Here is a 23,552-nt window from a genome sequence, read left to right on the forward strand (position 1 = left end):
CATGTGTTCCTTTAAGGTTCTGTTAGCTTTTTTTTCTCTTTTAATTTTTGATGAAGTCCAAAAGTGACCAAGTGAAGCCTAAGAACCAGGATTAATAATAGCAGTCAATCTTCGTGATTTTACGGGCCTAAGCACTTTACAACAATACTTAATGTTCGATAAACGACGGCTATGGCTACGCAGACAGAAAAAGCGGAGCGGGAATCTGATGAGGGCCGTATGGTCCCGAAATGCTCCGCTGCGATGCTCTCTGACCTTCCTCTCCGCACGCGATCTCACGTCCTGAATGGGAGCTTCTGCATCCGCAGCATCCCAGCAAAGTCCTAAATTTCACCTAAGTTTGAGAACTCCCGCACGAACCAAGGTTGATGTGGATCAACTTTTCAAGTGAAAGCGAGCTGAGGATGCCTTTGGAAAGGACACGTTCTCTGGCAGGTGGTTCAGGAGCGCCGGAGAGCTCGAGGTCGCGAGCAAAGAACAAAGGCGGACGGCGGGCATCAACTGGGAACCGGGAACGCCGAGGAGACGAGCCGGGGCCCTCAGAGCCTCCCGCGACGCAGCCCCCAGGGTAGGGAGAGGGTGCCAAGGAGACCCCCGGGAAGGTGGAGGAGGGGGCGGGGCGACGAGGACCCCGGGAAGGAGCGGGCGGGGAGAGGCGGGGAGGGATCCTGCAGGGAGGGGGAGGGGGCGGGCCCCTCGGGAAGTAGGTGAAGGGAAGGGCGGCGATGACCGCCGGGTCTGGGCAAGCGGGCGCAGACGCCGGGGAGGCAGGGGCGGGGACTCCAGGAGGGAGAGAGGGGACAGGAGTGCCGACACCTGGGAGGAAGGGGGAGGGAGGGACACCTGGGATGGAGGGGCGGGGACCCCCAGGAGGGAGAGAGGGGACGTGGGCGTGGACACCGGGGGGCGGGGTGGGGTGGGACCCCTGGGATGGAGGGGCGGGGAACCCCCCCCAGTGGAGAGAGAGGGGACGGGGGAGCGGACACCCGGGAGGGAGAGGGCGGGGAGGGGCCCCTCAGGATGGAGGCGGAGGGGGAGGGGCGGGGGCGGGGACCCCCAGGAGGGAGAGAGGGGACGCGAGTGCGGACCCCGGAGAGGGAGGGACACCTGGGATGGAGGGGTAGGGGAGGGCCTGGGACCCCCAGGAGCGAGCGCGGGGCCGCGGGCGCGGACACCTGGGAGGAAGGGGCGGGGAGGGGCCCCTCAGGCAGGCGGCGGAGGGGAGAGGCGGGGAGCCCGGGCGGGGCGCGGTGGGAGGAGAGGGCTGACGTGTGAGGGGCCGGGCCGGGGGCGGCGGGGAGGGGGCGGTGGCGGCGAGCGCGCCCTAGGCGGCGGGCCGGGGCGGGGCTGGGGGCTGAGGGGAGCGGCGGGAGGTGGGGCCGCGGAGCGCGCCGGGCTGCGGCGGCGGCCGGGAGGCGGGGTGGCGGCCGGTCGGGGCTGCGTGCGGCCGAGGGCGGCGGCCGGGGGCCGGCGGCGGCGGCGGCGGCGAGCGCAGCGGGCGGCGGCGGCGGCCGAGGGCGCGGAGGGCCCCGCGGGCGCGCACGGCGGCGGGCCCGGCGGGCGGCGGGCGACGGGCAGCGTCCTCGGCGGCGGCGGGCGGCGCGCTGGCGGCGGCCATGGCGGTGGCGGCGGCGCTGGCGGGCCGCGGGGCGCGCGGAGGCAGGGGCCGGCCCCCGGGCGGCGGGCGGGCGGAGGGGGCGGGGCCCGGGCGGCGGGCGGCCCGCGCGGCGGCGGCGGTGGCGGCGGCGGCGGCGGCGGCCGGGACGAGGCGGCGACGGCGGCGGAGGCGGCGGCGCGGGGCGCTCGGGCTGATGGCGGCGGCGGGCGGCCCCGGGACGGCGCTGTCTCCGCGGCCGTGCGACAGCGACCCGGCCACCCCCGGAGCCCAGTCCCCGAAGGTGAGGAGCGGGCCGGGTCTGGGCCGGGGCGTGGGGGCGGCCGTGAGGAGGCCCGAGGGGCGGCGGGACCCGCGCCGGGCCGGCGCCGGGTCGGGGTCCGCTCGGCCTCGGTCCCGAGTGTTCTTGGCGGTTTCCGCCCGAAGGCGCTCCTGAGCGCGTCCCCCCGGGGCAGCCCGCTCTCCGAAGAAATAAAAGTTTCCTCCGACGCCGAGGGCGCGCTCCCCACGTTGGTCTGGGCCCCTGCGTGTTTTGAGGCGCGCCTTCGTCTGAGGAGTGTCCTTCTGAAATGTTTGGGCTCTTTTTAAAGAGTAGGAATGTGTAAAAGTGGGAAACGAGTTAGCCAGTTAATGAACTTAACTTGAGCTAAATCAACAAAAAGCCGCCCTGTTCTCTTCAGGCCGACTTTGTTTTGTCGTTTGTGCGGTTTTAAGGAAGTGAGGCGGACTTCGTGTTTCAAAGTCAAAGATGAGTGGAGAGTCAAGATGAGCGTTTAGTAAACCACCCTGTGTTCAGTTAGTTTTCTAGTTTGTGACAGAACGACTTTTAAAACGTCCGCGTTTAGTTGTAACCGGAAAGTTGAAGTTGGACGGTAACGGGGCCCCTCCGGGGTGCCGTGTCGGTGGTGGCCGTGGGGCCGGGCCTTGGGCGCCTGCGAGCCTGCGGCCCCTCCCGCGCGATCCCCGGTCCACGCGGCCCCTCCTTCCTGGGGGAGCGCAGGGGGCCCCAGGAGCGCGGCCGGGCGCCGGGGCTCCCCTAGGCCGGGCTTCCGGAGCCCAGGCCAGCCAGGGAGGCTTGTTCCGAACCTGTGACTTGCCCTTGTGGCGGTGCTTCAGTCGCTCAGTCGTGTCGGACTCTTTGCGACCTTAGTGACTGCTGCGCGCCAGACTTCCCTGTCCTTCACCGTTTTCCCGAGTTTGCTCACATTTCTGTCCAGTGACCTTCAGAAATGTGTTGAATCCCAAGGTGAGAGCCACCCAGTACTCTGAAATACACATTGCTGACTTCAGAGGTGGGAAGCCTTAAAACCCGGACTTCTCTGTCAATAGCCAGGTTGCAGGCAAATTCTTTTAATCGTATTCCATCGTATTGTTAGGAAATATGTTGCTGTTATCCCTCTCTAATATTCACTGTATGGAATAACACATTTGCCTAGAATTCGTAATAGCAAATTCAAACACTACATGTGAAATTGTGCTTTCAGCTTTTTTGAGGACGTTCCATTTTTAACTTTTTAACACTTTTTAAATGTATACATTTTTTTAGCTAAGGCAAAGGTATTTAAACCATTGGAGATAAAAATCCTTAAAGTGCCCAGAAGCAAATGAAGTAGAAATGATACTTGAATGCTTGTTGACTATGAAATGTTTCAATTGGGAGACATTGTTAAATGTAAGTTTTTGGAGAATATTTAATAGATTTATGCTGTTCTCCATCTCCTACCTTTTTGCTTAATAGAAGTATACAGAACTCTTCAACTGAATACTTATTTTCTAAGAATTGCAAAGGAGAATATTCCACGGTTTTTGCTATTTGGTAAAGAATCTGAGTAAATTCCTAACAGGGAGCCTTTTGAGACTTGATCATGAATGCAATCATATTAGCTAAGTTCTCCTGTGCACTTAACTGTTTGCAAGACCTTGCTCTAATTATTTCATGTATTAACTCTAATCCCTACATTGGCCAAGTAATAGAGGCAGCACTATTGTCGCAGTTTTACAGATAAGGAGCGGCCCGCCACTGAGAGGATAACCACTCAGCTCGTGAGGGGCAGTCAGTGCCCAGTAAGATTCCAGGCAGTCCAGCTTTGATGTGCCTAACCAACATACTCACTACCTCTGTATTCTTGGATTCATGATATTTAACAAAATTGTATTGTCTTAGGAGGCTAGATTACCTTGATTTTTTTTGTTTGTTTTTAATCTTTTTTATTTAAGCCTTGACTAATATGTGGTTGGGCTTCCGGGTAGCTCAGTGGTAAAGAACCCACCTGCCAATGCAGGAGATGCGGGTTTGATCTTGGGTCAGGAAATGGCAACCCATTCCAGTATTCTTGCCTGGGAAATACCATGGACAGAGGAGCTTGGGGGACTATCGTCTATGGGGTCACAAGAGAGTCCAATAAACATAGATTTACCCCTATGTTTGCCTTAGGAACGACAACAATGTGATTAAATTAATTTCCCGATACTTGATCCATCATTCATTTCCTTAATGAAATGGTCTAACTTACAACCTTGATAAAGTCACATAATGGAAAATGTCACTTAAAAAATTTTTAAACCTCTTCTTTTGGGGAGGTAGTGTGTGTCGTATTGATCGATGACTCTTATTCTGGTATATTTTTGCTGAATTTTTGCAGTATAAGAAAAAAAATAACAGAATTGGTCATCTGTTTTTGTTCCTTTGTGTCCTCTTTTCACAGGGATATAAGTATCTGAAATAGCCAATTAGAATAAGCCTGCTCTAAGTTGAGTTAAACAGTAACTGATTCATACATTTTTATTCTAGCTAGAGTAGGAATGTTTATTTTAATTTCAGAGCATTGCAGCAGTTTGATGTGTTTCTTCAAAGCAGAAGGCATTTTAACCTCTTGGTAAGAAAGGAAGAGTAGATTTAGACCTACAAGTTTATTGAAAATTTTCTACTTTGATTTGTATTGAAGATTAGTTTTGGGTTTTTTCCAGGTCTTGCCAAGGCCAAATTCTTGTCCCTTGTTAATTATAATAGGAAGTTATCATTTGTATAATCTTTAGGAAGCCTTTAAATTGAGCCGTTTGGCAAGTTTGGGAGGATTACATAATCTTATTTACTGTTCTTTGTCCTGTTATTTTTTGCATCTTTTGAATGTATAGGATGATAATGAAGATAATTCAAATGATGGGACCCAGCCGTCCAAAAGGAGGCGAATGGGCTCTGGAGATAGCTCCAGGAGCTGCGACACTTCCAGCCAGGATCTTGGGTACTGTCATTTTATTACTTTTAATGTTTTCTGTGTTATGTGTCTTTTCTGTGTGTTAGCTCTCTCCTCCCCATCCCCCAGCCCTGGCAAAGGATTGAGAATGTTTCTATTGTGTTTTACAAAGTGACACCAAAGTTGGTTTTTGCTACTTCGTGCAATTCAAAGAAAAAAAATTTTATTGTGATAAAATACACACAGAATTCACCATTTTAACTACCTTTAAGTGTATAATTCGGTGGCATAAATTACATTCACAGTGTTGTGTAACCATCACCACCATCCATTTCCAAAACTTTTACATAATAAGATTCCCATTTCCCTCATTCACAGCCGCCGGCAACCACCATTCTATTTTCTGTCATTATGAGTTCGCCTGTTCTAGGTACCTCATGTAGGTGGAATCATGCAATATTTGTCTTTTTGTGTCTGGTTTATTTTGGTTAGCATAATTTCTTCAAAGTTCATCCAGGTTGTAGCTTGTGTTAGAATTTCTTTCTTTAAGGCTAAATTGTACTCCATTGTTGTAATTATACTCTGTTATCTTTTCATCTGTTGATGGACACTTGGGTTATTTCCATATTTTGGGGCGTGTGGATAATGCTGCCTTGAACATTGGTGTATAAATATATTTGTTTAGAGGCCCCGTTTTCAACTTCTTTGGATATATACCTAGGAGTAAAATAGGTGGGTCATATGACAACTCTTATGTTTAACTTTTTGAGGAACAGCCAAACTGTTTTGCATAGTGGATGCACCATTTTATATTCCTACCAGCAATGTACAAAGTTTCTAATTTCTTCACATTCTCACCAGCATATCTTATTTCCCATTTTATTTTTAATAATAGCCATTCTAAAAGGTGTGAAGTGGAATCTATTGCGATTTTGATTTGAATTTCCATAATGACTAGTCAGATGGAACATCTTTTCGTATACTTACTGTCCATTAGTTTATTCTTGGAGAAATGTCTATTCAGGTTTTCTGCCCATATTTAAATTGTTTTTGTTGTTGAGTTGTAGAAATTCTTTATATATTTTAGATACTAATTTCTTACCAGAGATATGATTTGCAAATATTTTCTCCCATTCTATTGATTTTTCACTCTGTTGATACACAACATTTTAAGTTTTGCTCAAGTCCAAATTATTTACTCTTTCTTTTGCTGTCATATCTAGAATCCTTTGCTAAATCTGAGATCATGAAGATTTACCCCCCCATGTTTTCTTCTAAGAGACTCCTAGTTTTAGTTCTTATATTTAGGTCATCTGTCCATTTTAAAATTCATTTTTCTAGGCGACATCAGGTACAAGGGCTCTGTTTCACACATGTCCATTTCCCAGGACCACTTTTGAGAAAACTCTTCTTTTGTCTTTTAATTGGGGGGTAGGGAGGGGTGTGTGTGTGCGCGCGCGTGTGTCGCTCAGTAGCCCGCTAGGCTCCTCTGTCCATGGGCTTCTCCAGGCAGGATTGCCTTCCCCACGGGATCTTCCTGACCCAGGGGTCAAGCCCGGGTCTCCCCCATTGGAGGCAGCTTCCTTGCTCTCTGAGCCACCAGGGAAGCCTTAACTGGATGGATGCATAAAGTCGTGTTGCATTCTTCCTACACCACCCACTGATGAAGTCTGGAGGCTGGAGAGTGTAGGTCCAGGCATCTAGTCTTGGCTCTTCAGGGTTGGGGCTGATCTGCAGTGCACTGGCACCATCAGACTCGGTCCATGTCTTGCTCCTGCGTATTTGGAGTCTGTGGTTTATAGTTTAGTTTATTGAGAAATAGGATTTTAGAGTTTTTCTTTCTCAGCTGTTTGTGACTCATTGAAGAGCAGATGGAAAACAGAAGTTGATTACTTTACACTTTGGGTGCATGAGATCGTGGCTGTGAATGCTAGGCCCACAAGAAAGAATTGAGACCTGGTATCACTACCCTGATTTGCAAAAGCTAAAAATGTTGCCTTTGTTCCTGAAGCTGTGATCTTTGTTCTTTGTGACACAGAAAATGTCATTTCCAGTGTGCTCCTTTGCTTTGGTGTTCCAGATGGTGGTTTCTTTTCTCTGCCTCTTCTGTAATTTCTTGGATACACATGAAATTATGGGAACTTCTTTGTAATACAAAATCGTGGAAGACTGGTTGATAATTCAGATAGTTAAAAGTTTTTCCAAATCCTTAAAAATACATATTCTCAAAAATCTTTAAAAAAGAATATCCTTTAAAATAAAATGATTAAAATTTTATAAATGCCACATTTAAGGCATAATATATATTTCTGTGCTTTAGCTTTAGCTACTATCCAGCAGAAAATTTGATAGAGTACAAGTGGCCACCTGATGAAACAGGAGAATACTATATGCTTCAAGAACAAGTCAGCGAATATTTGGGTGTGACCTCCTTTAAACGGAAATATCCAGGTATTAAGTCTTAGTCTATATAACAAATTAAATCTTAACTTTTAACTAATAGTAATTGTTTTTGAGGGGTTGTCAAGTTCTAAGTATTTGAGTATAGATTATAACGTATTTTATATTCTTCTGCTGGCTGATTTCATTTACAACTCTCGTTCGACATCTCTCTCTACTATCCATTCATTCTTATGCCTTAAAAATGTATTTACAAGCAAAATGAGGAAGGTGAATTTCCTGGAAAAAAATTGCATGGAAAAATCAATTTGTAACCACATTAATGAATCAGGGGTTTTGATTCTTGATTTGCTCCTTGACCTTAGGAATGGAGTAGCTACTTAAGCTGTACCTGAACTTGAGAAAGGCTATATTTCATCAGCTATTTTAATATAGTTCTTTGTCTTAAATTCTTGCTTTGGATTATTCTGTTCTCAGTTTTATTTTAACTTTCATTTTTTTGATTTGTAAGATTGTTTTGTGTGTTCTTTTAGTAATATTTGGAATATGAACAGGAAGTACTTTTAAAATCCATGAAGATTTTAACTTAAAAATTTTTTTTCTAAGTTTCTTAAGGTTTTAAAAGTTTTATAAATACATAATGTTACAAATGCAAAAGACTACATATATAATAGTCTTCTGTTCTTTTTTTTTGGAGATTTAGAGCGACGAGATTTGTCTCATAAGGAGAAGCTGTACCTGAGAGAGCTGAACGTCATCACAGAGACACAGTGCACTCTAGGTAGTGGGCGTGTGTGAAGCAGTGTCGCATAAGCACTGTCTGCTTCCCCTAAATACTCAACCAAAACTAATAATAAATAGATTGAAGTATTTAGATGCTAAATTGTTGACTTCATTTTTGATTCTTTTAAATACAGAAGAGACTGGCATTTTACAACTATCATTTTCTAATAACCTTCACATAGTCGTCAAAGTGTATGTACGTTTTATGTCCAAAATTTGTAAAGCACTTTTTAAAAGTATTAGTTAAATACTTAAAAAGTTCAGTTTTTAGTTATGTGTAATTGTCTCTGTGCTTTATTTGTACTTTTTATTTCATAAATATATTAGTACAACTTTTTAATATAAAACCATGGGAGTTCATCTCAACAGTTGATATAATCTCATACTGTGAGTTTAAAAAATTGTTCGTATGACTCGTGTGTACTGATGCTTTTGGTGAAATTTGATTGGTTCTGTAATATTGCTAGTAAATCAAATTTGAAGGCTAAGAATGGAAGTATACTGATAAAGTCTTTGTTTTTCTCACCTAATACCCTGTGTTAATTGCCAGTGGTTAGTGTGCGTTATTATTTAGCCATTGTTTATAGTAAAGGGATATATGTTTGTATGTAGTACATGGAATCTTAAAAAAGTTTGGTTAAAAAATTGATTTCTTTGCCATTGCAACTTTGGTAATCTCTTTCTTTTTATCTGTTTGATTTTATGAGTAGTATTTTTTCTTATTTTTTAGTGTATTAAAATATTTTGCTTTGAATATTGGAAAGCTTCTTTTATGTTGAGTAGTTTGAAGGAAAGTCAGTGTTGAAAATCAGTATGTTCAGTTAGCCTTAAAAGAGCTTCTTTACTTTTTTTTGTCTGAAATAGGTTTAACAGCGTTGCGCAGTGATGAAGTAATTGATTTAATGATAAAAGAATATCCAGCCAAACATGCTGAATATTCTGTTATTCTACAGGAAAAAGAACGCCAACGCATTACAGACCACTATAAAGAGTATTCTGTAAGTGTCAAGGTAACAAGGATTTTGGTTTGGGAAATCACATTTTATAAAGTTAGATGTGACTTCCAACTGTAATATTTTTATTTCAGCAAATGCAACAACAGAATACTCAGAAAGTTGAAGCCAGCAAAGTGCCTGAGTACATTAAGAAAGCTGCCAAGAAAGCAGCTGAATTTAACAGCAACTTAAACCGGGAGCGAATGGAAGAGAGGAGAGCTTATTTTGACTTACAGACACACGTAGGATCGCTAATGTTTATTAGTCCCTGAACTTCAGTAGTTGCTTGTTACCGTGGGCTGTTTAGTGCCTCTGTCGTAATGTTTTGTACCAGCAGTATGTCCTTTTCTTCTCCTGAACCGAGGCTGTCATTTCAATGTGCCTGATGATGTTTGCTTGTCTTCTGTGTGTGTGATGTGTTCCTTGCTTTGTGGTGGACATGCTGCTGAAGGAGTCTGGTAGCTGAATAGCTTCCTGTGTGCTGGGGTGAACGGGAGAGGTTTGCATAGTAGCTCATGCACTTCTCACCCTTCCTATGGGAGATGAAACTAGTACTATTTCTGTTTCATAGACGAGGCAGTTGAGCTCCAAAGGTTTCTTAAGTAGCCCATACGTGGTGAGCAGTAGTACCGCCTTTCCTTAGAAACGATGGCCGTGGTAAACAGCCAGACACATGCACCTGTGGAACTAGAGATGCCGGCTGCTCCCTGGGCTCCAGCTCCTGATGTCTCGCGCCTGTTTAACTCGTTGGGGGAGAAGTGCAGTACGGGGCAGGAGGGGAGTATTTTCCCAAAGTCTTAACTCCGTGCATGGAATCAGGTTTGCATTTCTCTTTGTGTTAATCCAGGTTATCCAGGTGCCTCAAGGGAAGTACAAAGTGCTACCAACAGAGCGGACCAAGGTCAGTTCTTACCCGGTGGCCCTCATCCCTGGACAGTTCCAGGAATACTACAAAAGGTACATGGTGGGTTGTTTTTTTTTTTTTTGCTGTTAGTATTGGTGTTGGTGAGAGACTTCAAGCCTTCTGTTTGTCTCCTGTAAGTGTTTAGCTCTGTAGGCATTACTGTAAAAGGTATGAGGTTTGTGTCAGTGTTTCTGTCTTCTGTGGTTCTGTGGTGAGGAATGCTCCTACTGAACGTGAGCGTCTGCTGCTAAAGCCTGGGACGCTGCCTCCCCGCTCATCTGTCCGTGCTTCCATGGACGGGAACCAGGGGGAGCTGCAGACCGCTGTCCTGAAAGCATGGTCCGGGGCCTGGCCGCTGTCTTGAAAGCATGGTCCGGGGCCCAGCAGCGCTGGTTGGAAATGCTGACTCTCCCCTACGCTCCCTGCCGCAGTCATGGTGTCTGTGATCACAGAAGCGGGGGGAGTTGGAGAGGCAGGCGTGGCCCGCGTGGAGGCATGCGGGTGGCCCAGGGCTCCTGCTGCCCTGGCCTGGCTGCTGTTCTGCTCCGACGGTGAGGGTGCTGCGTGTCTTCTTCCCAACCTGGATGGAACCAGCTGTTTTTGTCAGTCTCAGCCTTTGCCTCCTGAGAACCCTTACGTTTTTAGGACAGAGAATATTCTTTTGACAGTGGTATTTAAAGTAGACCATAGGATCATACTTTTGAAAGTCAGACTTAAATCATGATGTTATGGAGTCCAAGCTTACTCAGCTCACCACATGGAGGCCGGTGAATCTGAGAGATAAGGGGTTGAGGCAAGGAAGTGACTTTATTTGGGGAGCTGGCTGACCTAGTAGATGGCAGGCTAGTGTCTCAAAATAACCATTTTATGGGGTCTGGATGCCAGGTTCTTTTATACCTCGCAGATGGAGGGAGGTGAGGAAGCAAAGTAAAAAAGACCATTAATTAATCTTGCAAACATCTAAATGTCAAGCCTCAGGCAGAGAATGTGTTAATTTCTTCCCTCCTGCCTCCCGGACCCCGGGTTCTGAATAAAGGCACTTTAGTCTGGAATAGGGTTAGGGTCCTCTGAGACAGGCCATTCTGTTTGGTTATAGTAACAAAAGGAACGGAAAGCTAGTCAAAGAAACAGTTCAACATGGAGTCAGAATTGGCTTCTTCGCTGCAGCAGTGAGTCAACAAATTTATCGTTTTTCATTTTGGACAAAGCAGATTACTGGGTGACAGGCCTGTGTGCCCCCGCCCCCTGTGCTTTCTGGTGTGATGTCCTGGCTGGGGACGATGCTGGTCCATGTCCACTCCCGACTGAGGCTCCAGGATGTAGCCGCGATGTAGTGCTGTGGTGACAACTCGGACATTGTCAGCAGGCCACGTGCCGGCTGCCTTGGGAAGCGGTTGCCAGTCCCTAGTTTCAGAGGAAAGAGGTGATCACCTTGGTTAGAATATATGCTTCACAAGTTGGTTTCAAATACTTTGTTCCCGGGAATTTTGTTTCTGAAACAGTGTCTGTGCCATGCTCCGCTGCGACTGTCCTGTGTCAGTTTATTTGATGCTCACGTTTGCTCTGTGAGATGGACTTGCTGTCGTGCCTGCTTTACGTGTGGAGGCGAGGGGCTCAGGCAGCTGGATTTTGTGCACGCTTCTGTGTGGCCAAGTTTCATCCTTCACTGCTGACGTTTCTTTGACGGGGGTGTTGAGGGTAAAGGAGAGAGACATTATCTTTTGATAATAAGAATCAAATGTATATTTTACACTGTTAGGTGAAAAAATGTTTAGGCTTTTTAGGTTACATGTCCCTATTTGAGCACCAAACTGAAAAAATTATTTATTGCCTCTAATCATTTTTCAAAAGTATTTGGGGTTAATATTAAGGCTATTATCATAGTTTAGAATTAGTGCATTTGTATTTAATAATAGAGGAAAACTGAAAACCCTCTCTCTGAACCCTAGGTACTCACCGGATGAGCTGCGGTATTTGCCACTAAACACAGCGCTTTACGAGCCCCCCCTCGACCCTGAGCTCCCTGCTCTTGAGAGTGATGGTGACTCAGATGATGCCGAAGATGGTCGAGGTGATGAGAAACGGAAAAACAAAGGCACTTCGGTGAGAACATTTGTCTTCAGTAGGAGGTGTTTCCTTTGCCTTTGAGTTTTGCTGATTGCTTCCCTGGAATGTATGTCGTGGTCTTTGGCCTCTTCTCGGAAAATGCTAAGGTTCCCAACTTGTTGTGCTGTTAGGTTGTCCTGCGTAATATTCTTTTCATAGCAGAATGCTGTTACAGGGCCGCGGGGACGTCGGTGTGTTCTGTGGAGCTGAAGGAGAACAAAGAAGACACTTTACAGGGTGGATTTTATCAGCACGGTGTCATCAGCAGTGGGCCGTTTTACACTTTCCACTGTAGCCAGCTGGAACCTGGGGTTGTGCTGGCATTACATGGGCACTACATTTCATTGTCACTGACAGCATCTGAAACATGTTTAATGTTACATGTTGCATAAAGAAAGACGCTTTTCAGATTCTATGTTGTGAAGAGGGTGTGATTAGGTTGACTCTCCTGTGCTGCTAGTGGGAGTGTCAGTTAGTCCAGTTTTTTTCTGCGAAAAACTTGACTGGGAAGTCATTTTCATAGTACACAGCAAGTTTTTTAACTTCCACCGAGTTTGACTTGGCAAATACACTAAGAGAATTTATCCAAAGGACCTGATGAGATAGCAAATTGATTTAGGAAAAAGATGCCCATTGGAGTGTTAACAGTATTTAATATAGCAAAAATTAAAGGTAAATCTAATGTCCACAATGGGTGGTATATTACATTTACATGGTAGAAATGCACTTCAAAGAATAATGTGATGAAGTGCACGTAATACTTAAAAATATTAAAACACACACACAACATTATTCAGTTTTGCATTTAAAGAGTGAGGGTGTATGTGTAGGAAGGATGTGTGTGTGTGAATTTGGGCACCTATACAAAACACATCACTAGAGAAAATGAGGTACATCATGCTCCCAGGAGTTGTTTCAGTGTCTGTCAGGTGGTTTAGGATAACCTAATCTTTTTAAATTTTCATAATTTAGATGAATGTGACATTTTTATTCTGATTAATAATTTTTTAATTAAAAAATGAGAAATTAGATTATTATTTAACTCCTCTAAGTTTTGAATATGTGAATTATTTAGGTTGGTGCAAATGTAATTGCAATTTTGGACCGTGAGTTTTAAGTCATTATGAGTAGATTCAGACCCATCTTTATTAATAAAATTAGGAACCGTTACAAGCAGCACATTCTTATCAACAAGAAATAAGTTTATTTCTCTAGTGTAAAAATCCATGCTTCAGGATTCGATGAACTCTTGGAAAGCATTTTCTGCCTCCTGCTGCTTGTGGAAGGGTTTTCCCTGCAAAAAGTTGTCAAGATGCTTGAAGAAGTGGTAGTTTGTTGGTGAGAGGTCAGGTAAAAATGACAGATACGGCAAAACTTCGTAGTCCAATTTATTCAGCTTTTGAAGTGCTGGTTGCGATGTGTGGTCAGACACTGCCGTGGAGAACAGGGCCTCTCTGTTGACTGTGCCAGCTGCAGGCATTGCAGTTTCACTGCCTCTCATCGACATGCTATGTATACTTCTCAAGATGTAGTGGTTTCGCTGGGATTCAGAAAGCTGTAGTGGATTAGACCAGCAGCAGACTACCAAACAGTGACCATGACCTTGTTTTTGATGCAAGTTTGGCTTTTGGAAGTGCTTTGGAGGTTCTCGATCAAGCCACTTAGCTGGTTGTTGCTGTTTGTTGTATAAAATCCACTTTTTCTGGCCCATCACAATCCGATCGAGAAATGGTTCATTGTTGTTGCTTAGAATAAGAGAAGATGACGTCAAAACGATGTTTTTTCATTTTGGGTCAGCTCATGAGGCACCCACTCACCAAGCTTTTTCAGCTTTCCAACCTGCTTCATCTGTATGGATGTGAGAGTTGGACCATAAAAGAAGGCTGAGCACCAAAGAATTGATGCTTTTGAACTGTGGTGCTGGAGAAGACTTTGGGAGTCTTTTGGACTGCAAGGAGATCCAACCAGTCCATCCTAAAGGAAATCAGTCCTGAATATTCATTGGAAGGACAGATGCTGAAACTCCAACACTTTGGCCACCTGATGTGAAGAACTGACTCATTTGGGAGGACCCTGATGCTGGGAAAGGTTGACGACAGGAGGAGAAGGGGACGACAGAGGATGAGATGGTTGGATGGCATCACATACTCGATGGATATGAGTTTGAGCAAGCTCCGGGAGTTGGTGATGGACAGGGAAGCCTGGTGTGCTGCAGTCACAAAGAGTCGGACAAGACTGAGCAACTGAACTGAGCTGAAGTGAATTTGCTTCAAATGCCAAATGATGGTAGAATGGTCGATGCTGAGTTCTTTGGCAACTTCTTGTGTGGTTAAAACGATATGAGAGGATTGGCTTTGATGATGGCCCTCAGTTGGTTGTTGTCAGCTTCCGATGGCTGGCCGCTACATTCCTCATCTTCAAAGCTCTAGTCTCCTTTGCAAAACTTCTTGAACCACCACTGCACTGTGTGTTCGTTAGCAGTTCCTGGGCCGAACCTGTTGTTGATGTTATGAGTTTTCTCCTTTGCTTTACGACCCATTTTGAACTCAAATAAGAAAACCACTTAAATTTGGTTTTTGTCTAAAATCATTTCCGTAGTCTTAAGTGTTTGTTGCTCAGTGTGTCCGACTCGTTGCAACCCCATGAACTATAGCTCTCCAGGCTCCTCTCTCCATGGGATACTCCAGGCAAGAGTACGAGAGTGGGTTCCCATGCCCTTCCCCAGGGGGTCTTCCTAACCCAGGGGTCGAGCCCAGGTCTCCTGCGTTGCAGGGGTGACGACTTCCTGTGTGAGCCACCAGGGGAGCCACAGTCTGAGGTAGATACAAGGGAAGAGTAAGTCCTGTCGGCGAAGCGTAAAGCGCGAGGTGCACGTTAACATGGTGTGCTGCGTGACCGCCTTTGTCTAAGAACGCGTTCCAGTACCAAAGGCGGGTTTCAATGGTACAGTTACTTTTGTACCAACCTAGTATGTCTGATACTGTTGTAGATACTTGATGATAATTTGCTCTGCATAGTTTTAACATTATGAAGACACAGTTCTGGGCTTGAACTTCTTTAATGACCTTTATTACGTAGTAAAAATGCCCACACTTATTTCAAGCAGTTTTTTAAAGAATATTTTTGTATGAAACAAGTATGCTGCCTTGTGACATGGTAAAATGGTGTGGAAGCTGTGTGGTGTACTAATAACTAGAGTAATAATTTTGTTCTTGTCAAATCCAGTCAGAAAGCAAAGTCAGTTAAGGTACTAGCTGGTATAAATGGAATTAGCTATAATGTATTTATAAGATGGAGAAATGATTCTTAACATCTTATTTTATTCTCCACTGGAAATGTTCTCTTAGATCAGAATTATCTTTTTATTTTGAAATTGATGGAACTTTAAAACTTTTTTGGATGTTTTCTGTAGTTTTCAGAATTCAGACTCAAATCTGCATGAATTCCAAGGGACCTGTGTTTGTGCCTTTGACTTGCAGGACAGCTCCTCTGGCAACGTGTCCGAGGGGGAAGGTCTTCCCGAAGGCCAGGAGGAGCCTTTGCAAGGAAGACAGAGGTCCAGGGACAAGGCTGCCCCTCCACGCAAAGATGCCTCCAAACGTTCTGTACTGTCCAAGTCAGTTCCTGGGTACAAGGTAGAAGAAAAAAGCCCCTGACTCAGCTTCCTTCCTGACCAGCCTCTCTCCCTGAAATATTTTAACTTTGAATTTCAAAGTTGTGGAGCTCCTGCTGCTGCACTTCACTAGCTGTTCTGTGGTGTGTGCCCTCTGTCAGCCTTCTTCCTTCTTGCTCTGTTTTCCTGGTGGCTTTTCTGTCACTTTGGCTATGGGTTAGCGTCTGTTTCCTGTGTATGTAAAATTGATAAGAGAATCTTTTTTTTAAGTACTAACCAGGCAAGCATGAGTTTTTGAAAAGTGATCCAGTAGGCAGAACTTAATACTTTGTTTCCTCAGTGTGAAAATCGTCATTGTCTGACATTGAAAGCTTCCTGGTGTTTAGCAACGCTGAGCAGTGCAATGGGGAGGAAGTCCTCATAGAAAAGTTGCATTTCTGTGCCTTTCATTAAGAATGATCTGGGTTCAGTCTGAGAATTATTTGATCCATTTGCCAAATTCAGCTAACTGCGATGGAAAGTAGTAAAGTGTGATTTTGTAGCCTCACCTTGGTGAGTAGCCTGTGCAATTCTGTGACAAGGATTTACACATTATCTGGTAAGGTGATTTGGCTTAGCTATAATTTATTAACTTTTTGATCAGGTTATTCTCGGTCAGGTAGCATGCTATCAGCAATAGTATTATTTTTAGTGTTTCTTTCTGCTATCTGCCCCTTCTCCTTCAGAGGGTTGGGTGAGAGGTGAGTAGCCTCATTCATATGTGGGGTTTTAAGATTATCATAAAAGGAGTAGAATTAGCTGCAAGTTTATGTTTTGAATGGTAATAGTAAAATACACAGTTTTCAGTCTGGTATGTATCAGTCTGCTTTTTATGGGATTATGAAGGTGTTTTGAAGGAGCATTTTAGAGTAAGATGATCAAAAAGTTGTGCTGAGCAGAGTTGCTGAACACTTGCGTATGTCAGGCCAGGGTTGTGGAGTGTTGTCCGGAGGCACAGGTTCTAGTGGGTGCTGACCAGTGTCCCCTCAGCCTAAGCAGAGCCCTTCTTAGAGTCTGTGGTCTCCTTTTCCTACAGTAAGAAAGCAGCTTAACAAGTTACCATATTCCGTATTAAATCATCAGCTTTCAAGTTCATATTTTTTCAGCTCAGCTCCATTCAACAAGGATGGTGCAGTAGGCTGCAACCATGGGATTTTGTTCTTGTTTTTACATAGAGAGCTTATCTAAGATTTTAAACTAAAGGTTTAAATTAACGCTTGGTAACTGAAAGCCTATGAACTCCAAAGATTAAATTCTGGAAAGTTAGCCTGGTGCGCGCTGCATGCTACAGTGTGCCCTGACCTGCGATGGGCTTGGGCTGGGAGCTGGAACCCCGAGCACACTGTCGGTGTTAAGTGGGCCTTGCAGAGCGTGAGCCTGGATTAATCATGGGTTAAACAAGGAAGAATATTAAAATAGACATTTTAATAGAGGTTGAAAATGAAGAACTATTCAATACTATCATTGATTTAAGATAGAAGAAATCAAATAGATTAACCTAAATTGATAGTACTCAAGGAAGTTGGATATGCAGAATGTTTTATAATCTTCTGTGAACGTTTTTAGTAACTAAAAATGTTTCAGGTATTTCACAGTTTGGAACAACCAGTATCTAGACTTCATACATTAATGTGAACACAGTTTGGAACAACCAGTATCTAGACTTCATACATTAATGTGAACATGTTTATTAAAAGTTAACCTCTCTATGAAAAGTATTAATAAGCCAAGATGTGCCTGATTATTAGGGTACTTCAAGCTGAAGGTCATACATATAAATGTGTTTTAAAATGCAGAAGTTAAGAAAAATTATAATGTATCGGATGTCTTGCTTAATAAGATTCACTAGTGCTTGCCTTTAACTTGTAGGACAGTATTGTTTAGGTTACATTAACCTGAAATTAAAGCATAATTGTTAGGATTCAGGCCTGTGTTATAAGTTTATAATTAAAATCTATATTGTATTAGTGTTGTCATGAAAGTCTATCTTTGATTGTGTTCAAGGAGGAAAATTGTATATCGTGAGCCTTTTATATGAGATGCTGAGTACTGTTAGGCAGAATATTTTTAATTTTCTTGTCAATAGTGAAACTTTGATGTTGTTGCTCTTACGGAGTAGGACTGTCTCTGTCAGACATACGTGGGGCTCCATTCATTAACCTTCAGGGAATTCCCCACGCTGGTCCCTTCCTCTTCCATCACCTCTGCAATCCCTGAGACACTAGATGTGTACAGTCCTGGATGTGAGCAGTGTGGCTTCTGAGAGAGATCAGAGTGCTTGAGTGAACAAAGTATTTTTTCATATTGAGCTGTGGCACCATCATAAAAATGCTGCAAAGCTCTGTCTCTGTCTCTGTCTGCCTCCCTCCCTCTCCACCCACCTCTCCCTCTTTTCATCAAGATGAAGACTATTGGGTAAGAAAAACTTACTTGTTAAAGTGGTTTAACAAGAACATTATGATTTTAACCTTAGAAGTAAACCTAGAATTTTCTTGGTGTCCTTTTATTGTAGGTGTTCAATGTATATTTTAATGATTGTAGAACTTGAACTGCTCTAGAATGTGAATGACTAGCTTTGTGTTTTATTCCTTTTGATTTGTGTAAAGGATCTCCTATGTGGAGTTCTCAATTTAGATTTTAATATTGTGTGGTTACTTCCTTGACTTTACTGAAAAAATATTAAAGTACTTAGTATGGCAGTATCTAACTTGAACTGTAAGTATTAAATATCTTATACATTTAGTGCAGGTACCGTAACCAAAAGGTATTTCTTATTTTGGTGGTTTGAGAGGTAGCTTTCTGCTGTATATTATGGCAGTTACAGATTTGATCATAACTGAAGCAGAATTTGGATCACAGAAGTGCACTTCCCAGCTATTTTCTATTTAGGTGTAAGAAAGCACAGCGAGAACCTCATGGGTAGAGTGCAGCAGTTACAACAGCGGGTAACCACACTGCAGACTTCAGAGGTTTGACACGTGACGCTGTCCTTTCGTTGGGGAGCAGGGTACAAAGATACACAGGAGATATAGAATAGTCAACAGTGAAGTTTTATATGTATGTCTTAACTTCCATATTTATTATGTAGAGATGTTTGTGATTGTTTAGTTATTGTTTTTATTATATTTATGTATAAGGTTGACTTTTTTTAAATAAATAAGCCAAAAATTATTTTTGAATGCCTCTGTCATCTTTTGTAAAGAAAGATAATTAAAAAAAAAAAAACCTAAAGAATTAAGAACATATTGTTTAGGCTGTACAGGTTTTGAAGGTGGCAGCAAGACATTTCAAAGCTGGAGTAACAGTATGCAAAATTGGAATTCTGTTTAGGCTCCTCCTTGGTTCAGTAACTTAGGGAATGGAAATTTAAGATGTTGTTTGACTGGGTTGTAATAAAACAGACACAATGTTTCTACTTAAAATACTTTTTCTCCCAGTTTTTATATAAATGAATGAGTGATTGAATGAGTGAGTAAATATGCCCTCGGCCCCCATTTCATTTCATCCTTGACCCCTGCTTGGCTCTCCTGGCATTGCTCCATGTTCGTGTAGTGAGTGAGCATCACGGTATCATGGTCAAGGCTGTGATGTTGTTCCATTCCCCTCCCCTCCCCTCCCCTCCAAATTTTAGGTGTTATGAACCTTTGTTCTTTCCCACGTTTTGCCAAGTGTTTTTTAAAGCCCAAATGCCTTCATTGGATTGTTTGTGTTTTTCATCTGAAAAATGAATGGTACTTGAAACATAGGGGGTGTCTGCATATTTTTTAAGTGATCATTTTATATTTTGCACATCTGAGAACTACTTCTTTTTTATGTTTTATAAAGTCATAGAGTACTTTTTCTCTTAAGCATAGGCTCCTCTATTAATGTGTAAGATATGCAGAGGGAACAAGTTACACAACTCAGCTTCCCACAAACCTTTCTGCACATGACAATGTATGCCTGAAACCTCTTTCAGTTAACAATGTTAAAAAATTGATTTTGTAACTTAGAGTTTATAGATGTAGTCTCACAACTTTGGAGAACATCAGCTTTTAAACAAAATCAGCATATAAGCTGCTCACAATGGAGCCTTCTGTTTGGGAATAAGCCTAACTCCCTTGTAGTAGTCTCTTGGTACTTGCATTTTTCTTTCAGTTAACAGTGCAGTTTTACAGTGTAATAGTCTTCCCTCCAGGTCATTTGTACAGATCTTACTGGTATGTAGGAAGTGTGGAATGACGTATCTAATCCTAACATGAGATCATACCTTTGACAAAATTTAAAAATGAAATCTAAGGCTTTATAGTTGGTAGGCTGTTGTATGTTGAAGGCAGATTGGTGTCAGGTGTCTTTCAAGGTCCTCATTAGCAAGTTAGGTCCTCATTAACAAGTTACTGGACGTAAAATAAGGCAATACAGTAATAATTCCTTTTGAACCCATAGTAGGTTCTCCTGGCATGAATTTATAGCCCTCTTCTACCCTTCCAGCCAAAGGTCATTCCAAATGCTCTATGTGGAATTTGTCTGAAGGGTAAGGAGTCCAACAAGAGAGGGAAGGCTGAGCCACTTGTACACTGCTCCCAGTGTGACAACAGTGGTAAGTACTGACTCGGCTTCACATTTTAAGCTCTGATTGTTGCTTTGAAAACTAGGGTCCTTAGTTGTCAGCTAGGCTTGACCCAGTCATCAGATACATAAAAAAGTCCCTGTATTTTCTTCTACATTGTTTCCATTTCTCTGGCAGTTAAAACGTTGTAGCCATTCTTGAGCAGTTCAAGGGAGTGTTTACTGTGCCATGTTAAGTTAAAAATCTTTGTGTGAAATGCAACTAATACTGGTTTTGGTTTAGGCCATCCTTCTTGCCTGGATATGACCATGGAGCTTGTTTCTATGATTAAGACCTACCCATGGCAGTGTATGGAGTGTAAGACTTGCATTATATGTGGACAACCCCACCATGAAGAAGAAATGATGTTCTGTGATGTGTGTGACAGAGGTTATCATACTTTTTGTGTGGGCCTTGGTGCTATCCCATCAGGTAAAGATTGAAAAAGAAGGAACATTATCTTTGAGTGAAGGGACTCTTCCAGCACTTCTTTTTTTTTGAAGGCTGCATGAATACCATAATGACTTGAAGGGCCTGGAGACCCTTCCATTCATGAGAAGTGACCAAAGCTATGGTCATGTCTACCTGTTTTTCATCTCTAGACAAGCTGACTAAAGGACAAGTGAGATATCAGATTGCCTGTAAGTTCTGGAAGTAGAGCCCAGTGTATGCAGATGAGCTAGTGTTGTTCTACTGAAACAGCTAAGGCAGTAGCATCGATTTGTTTCAAAGCCTTTATTTTTATATGTCATTTAGAAATTTAACAAAATGACTTATATGCCTTTATACATATTAAACCAGATTTTTGTAAATTGAGGCAACATAATTCAGATAACTTCAGAATGAACACAGAATCAAAGAATAAATTGCAGTAATTTGACTAAAACATTATCCACATAATTGTGTAATTTCAGAACTGATTTGCATAGTTAACACTGTCTGATACTTTATAAAATATATGCCTAGGTTTCCTGGGAATCATTGAGATGTAAGCAACAAATAATTATTTAGAATTCTATAGTATTCAGGTCAAGTATGTGGTATAGTTTATCATAATGCTATCAAATACTTGATACATTTTAAAGTGCTATGTGAGCATAGTACATCAGGACTTGAGGGGATGCTGAGATGCCTAAAAATAAGCCAAAGTCAGTTAATAGGTTTTATATAAGGATTTGTATGATTGAACTTGTAGTATTTGAATTTCAGAAAGGATTATAATTTTTTCAAGGGGCCTGCCTTTATTTAGCTCTTCCATGACCCCTTCCCTCCCCCTGTGCATTTCACAGGGCATTTATGACACTGATGACCTTAAGGGAAGTTAGTGCCTGTGCCACCAGAAATCCAGTTGAGGATTATCAGTAGCCTTAGCTAAGGGAGGAGAGCTAAATGGTTTTAAAACTCAGTCCTTGAAAGTTAAGTCTCATCCTGTATTAACTAACAATTTTTCTCCTAGGTCGCTGGATTTGTGACTGTTGTCAGCGAGCACCCCCAACACCCAGGAAAGTGGGCAGAAGGGGGAAAAACAGCAAAGAGGGATAGTTTTTTTGACCCCAGTACTGTAATATGCATTTAAATGAAGTATTTGGTGCCAATTTATTTACAACATTCTCATTTTTATGCCAATAAAAGATTTTGAAATTACTTGCTTAAAATCTGCAAATTTATTTATAAGCCACTCTCACCGTGGAAACCAAGTAGAAAAATAGTTCCATCTTGCAAAGTCTTTATTTCTTAGTACTTTGGCTTTCTCCAGAAATTCAGTGGTAACATTATGCAGCTTAAATTATTCCATTAACCTAAAATTTACTATTATTTTAATGAAATTTTCCTAATCTGTATCCTTTCTGGTCTACCACGGGTAGCAGAGCAGTTATTTAATAACGAAAGAATCTCCATAGGGGCCCAAGATGATAAAACTACCACCTGAGGAGATCTGGCGCAGCTGAGTTAAGAACCATCATTAACGGGCATGGCGACACCACCCGCCTACCAGGAAATCCTGTTGGACAGCAGGTGCTGTCTCTACTTCGGGTGTAGACAGGGGACTTTAGTTCATGGTCAGGCAAGTGTGGAGAGATGATTACATTTCAGACTTGCTTTTAGTAATTCTTTAAAACTAACACACTAATTTATTTGAGTCTCTAGAGTAAAAACCTAAGTCACTGCAATCATCTAGCCACCTGACAAACTAATCAAAGTGGGGTTTAAACATTTTATTGTGCATATTCCTTTTACAGGAATTTTGATGCTTTATTAAAAGAAAACATATCGTGCTTGCTGCTTTGCGTACTTTTGGAGTGACTGAGGTAACTAAACTGTATGGCTTTATTCTTTCATCCCCCACCCAGAAAAGGTAACCAGAATGCCAACCAGGTCAGAGTAGCTAGGTTCACAGCGAAGTGCACTCAGCTTCGCAGGTTACAAGTATTATACTCGAGTATGTTAAGGGAGTCAAAAAAGAATCTCAAGTACCAACTTCAAAATACTAATTAATATCGTCCAAAGCACAGACTCCTCTTCTTGAGACGCGTCTTCCGGGGCATAGGCGTGCTTGCGACTCGCATCAGTACCGTCCGAGTAGGCGGTCTCACCGAATGGATGCGGCTCGAGCGTCGCGTCGTAGTAGACCTTCATCTCGAACTCGCTCTCGAGGTGGGACGGGTGCCCGTAGACAGCGATCCCCACAGGGCGCCGGAAGTGCGCGGGGATGGAGACGGCGTCGGCGCCGCACGTGGCCGACTGCAGCTCGTACTCGTCGAAGCTGGGGTGCAGGGTGCTGTCGGACACGTACAGGTCCGCGTCGCCCCGCAGGCTGCGCATCCTGAGGACGATCTTCCCCTCGTGGTTTAACCTCAGGTAGCTGTAGTTCCCGGCTCCTACCTGACCCTGCACAACGTGCAGGAGGACCCAGCCCTCGGGCACCTCCTCCTCGTCCGAGGCCTGCGCCGAGGAGACGGCCTGCAACGCCAGGAGCAGCAGAAGCGCGCCCTTCCACGGAGCGGCCATGGCGGGGGCCCCAGGCGGGGCCCGTGCTCATCCGCGAGCGTCCTGCAGACAGACCACGGGGGCCGCTGAGCGCGTCCCGGCCGCCTCGAGGGGGGTCGCGGGGGCGGGAGGGGCAGAGGAGGGGAGCGCGCCGCGGTCGCACAGAGCGGGCGGCGGGGGTGGGTGTCCGCCCCAGGACTCACCTCCTCTCCCCGCAGGCACCGCGCCGGAGGAGCCGGAAGGGAGGCGCGCCCGGAAGTGAGGCTTTCGGAGGAGGGCGGTGCCCGGAAGTTGGCCGGCGCTCGGAAGTGAGGAAGGCTAGAACTT

The 23,552-nt window shown here is 44.0% G+C and overlaps 2 protein-coding genes across 4 annotated transcripts; one reads left to right on the forward strand and one right to left on the reverse strand.

Annotated features, from left to right (window-relative positions):
- Window positions 1-1,731: 1,731 nt before the first annotated feature.
- PHF10 (PHD finger protein 10) lies at window positions 1,732-21,892 on the forward strand. Of its 3 annotated transcripts, none has more exons than XM_020880620.2 (12): window positions 1,732-1,898; window positions 4,751-4,857; window positions 7,130-7,260; window positions 7,913-7,990; window positions 8,857-8,990; window positions 9,080-9,229; window positions 9,835-9,944; window positions 11,841-11,994; window positions 15,477-15,632; window positions 20,120-20,228; window positions 20,481-20,669; window positions 21,694-21,892. In XM_020880620.2, exons 1-12 carry the CDS (start codon window positions 1,812-1,814, stop codon window positions 21,777-21,779), a joined length of 1,491 nt encoding a protein of 496 aa, XP_020736279.2. In that variant the 5' UTR covers window positions 1,732-1,811; the 3' UTR covers window positions 21,780-21,892. The 3 variants fall into 3 exon arrangements, with proteins under 3 accessions (XP_020736279.2, XP_020736278.2, XP_020736280.2); XM_020880619.2 differs by having other exon boundaries at window positions 1,733-1,898; window positions 7,907-7,990; XM_020880621.2 differs by lacking the exon at window positions 1,732-1,898 and adding an exon at window positions 3,240-3,287 and having other exon boundaries at window positions 7,907-7,990.
- Window positions 20,958-23,514, reverse strand: C34H6orf120 (chromosome 34 C6orf120 homolog). Its single transcript, XM_020880628.2, has 2 exons — window positions 23,429-23,514; window positions 20,958-23,288 (listed from the first exon to the last, which is right to left on the reverse strand). Exon 2 carries the CDS (start codon window positions 23,244-23,246, stop codon window positions 22,692-22,694), a length of 555 nt encoding a protein of 184 aa, XP_020736287.2. The 5' UTR covers window positions 23,247-23,288; window positions 23,429-23,514; the 3' UTR covers window positions 20,958-22,691.
- Between the last annotated feature and the right edge of the window lie 38 nt (window positions 23,515-23,552).

This window comes from Odocoileus virginianus, chromosome 34, assembly GCF_023699985.2.
Source record: "Odocoileus virginianus isolate 20LAN1187 ecotype Illinois chromosome 34, Ovbor_1.2, whole genome shotgun sequence".
Lineage (NCBI taxonomy): Eukaryota > Metazoa > Chordata > Mammalia > Artiodactyla > Cervidae > Odocoileus > Odocoileus virginianus.

Bases quoted from the DNA above. Each gene is read 5' to 3' on its own strand.
- PHF10 (XM_020880619.2), top strand. From the start codon at position 1,812: ATGGCGGCGGCGGGCGGCCCCGGGACGGCGCTGTCTCCGCGGCCGTGC. The intron at 1,899-4,750 runs GTGAGGAGCGGG...TTGAATGTATAG, and splicing joins CCGGAGCCCAGTCCCCGAAG to GATGATAATGAAGATAATTC. The intron at 15,633-20,119 runs GTAGAAGAAAAA...CTACCCTTCCAG, and splicing joins AGTCAGTTCCTGGGTACAAG to CCAAAGGTCATTCCAAATGC.
- C34H6orf120 (XM_020880628.2), bottom strand. From the start codon at position 23,246: ATGGCCGCTCCGTGGAAGGGCGCGCTTCTGCTGCTCCTGGCGTTGCAG.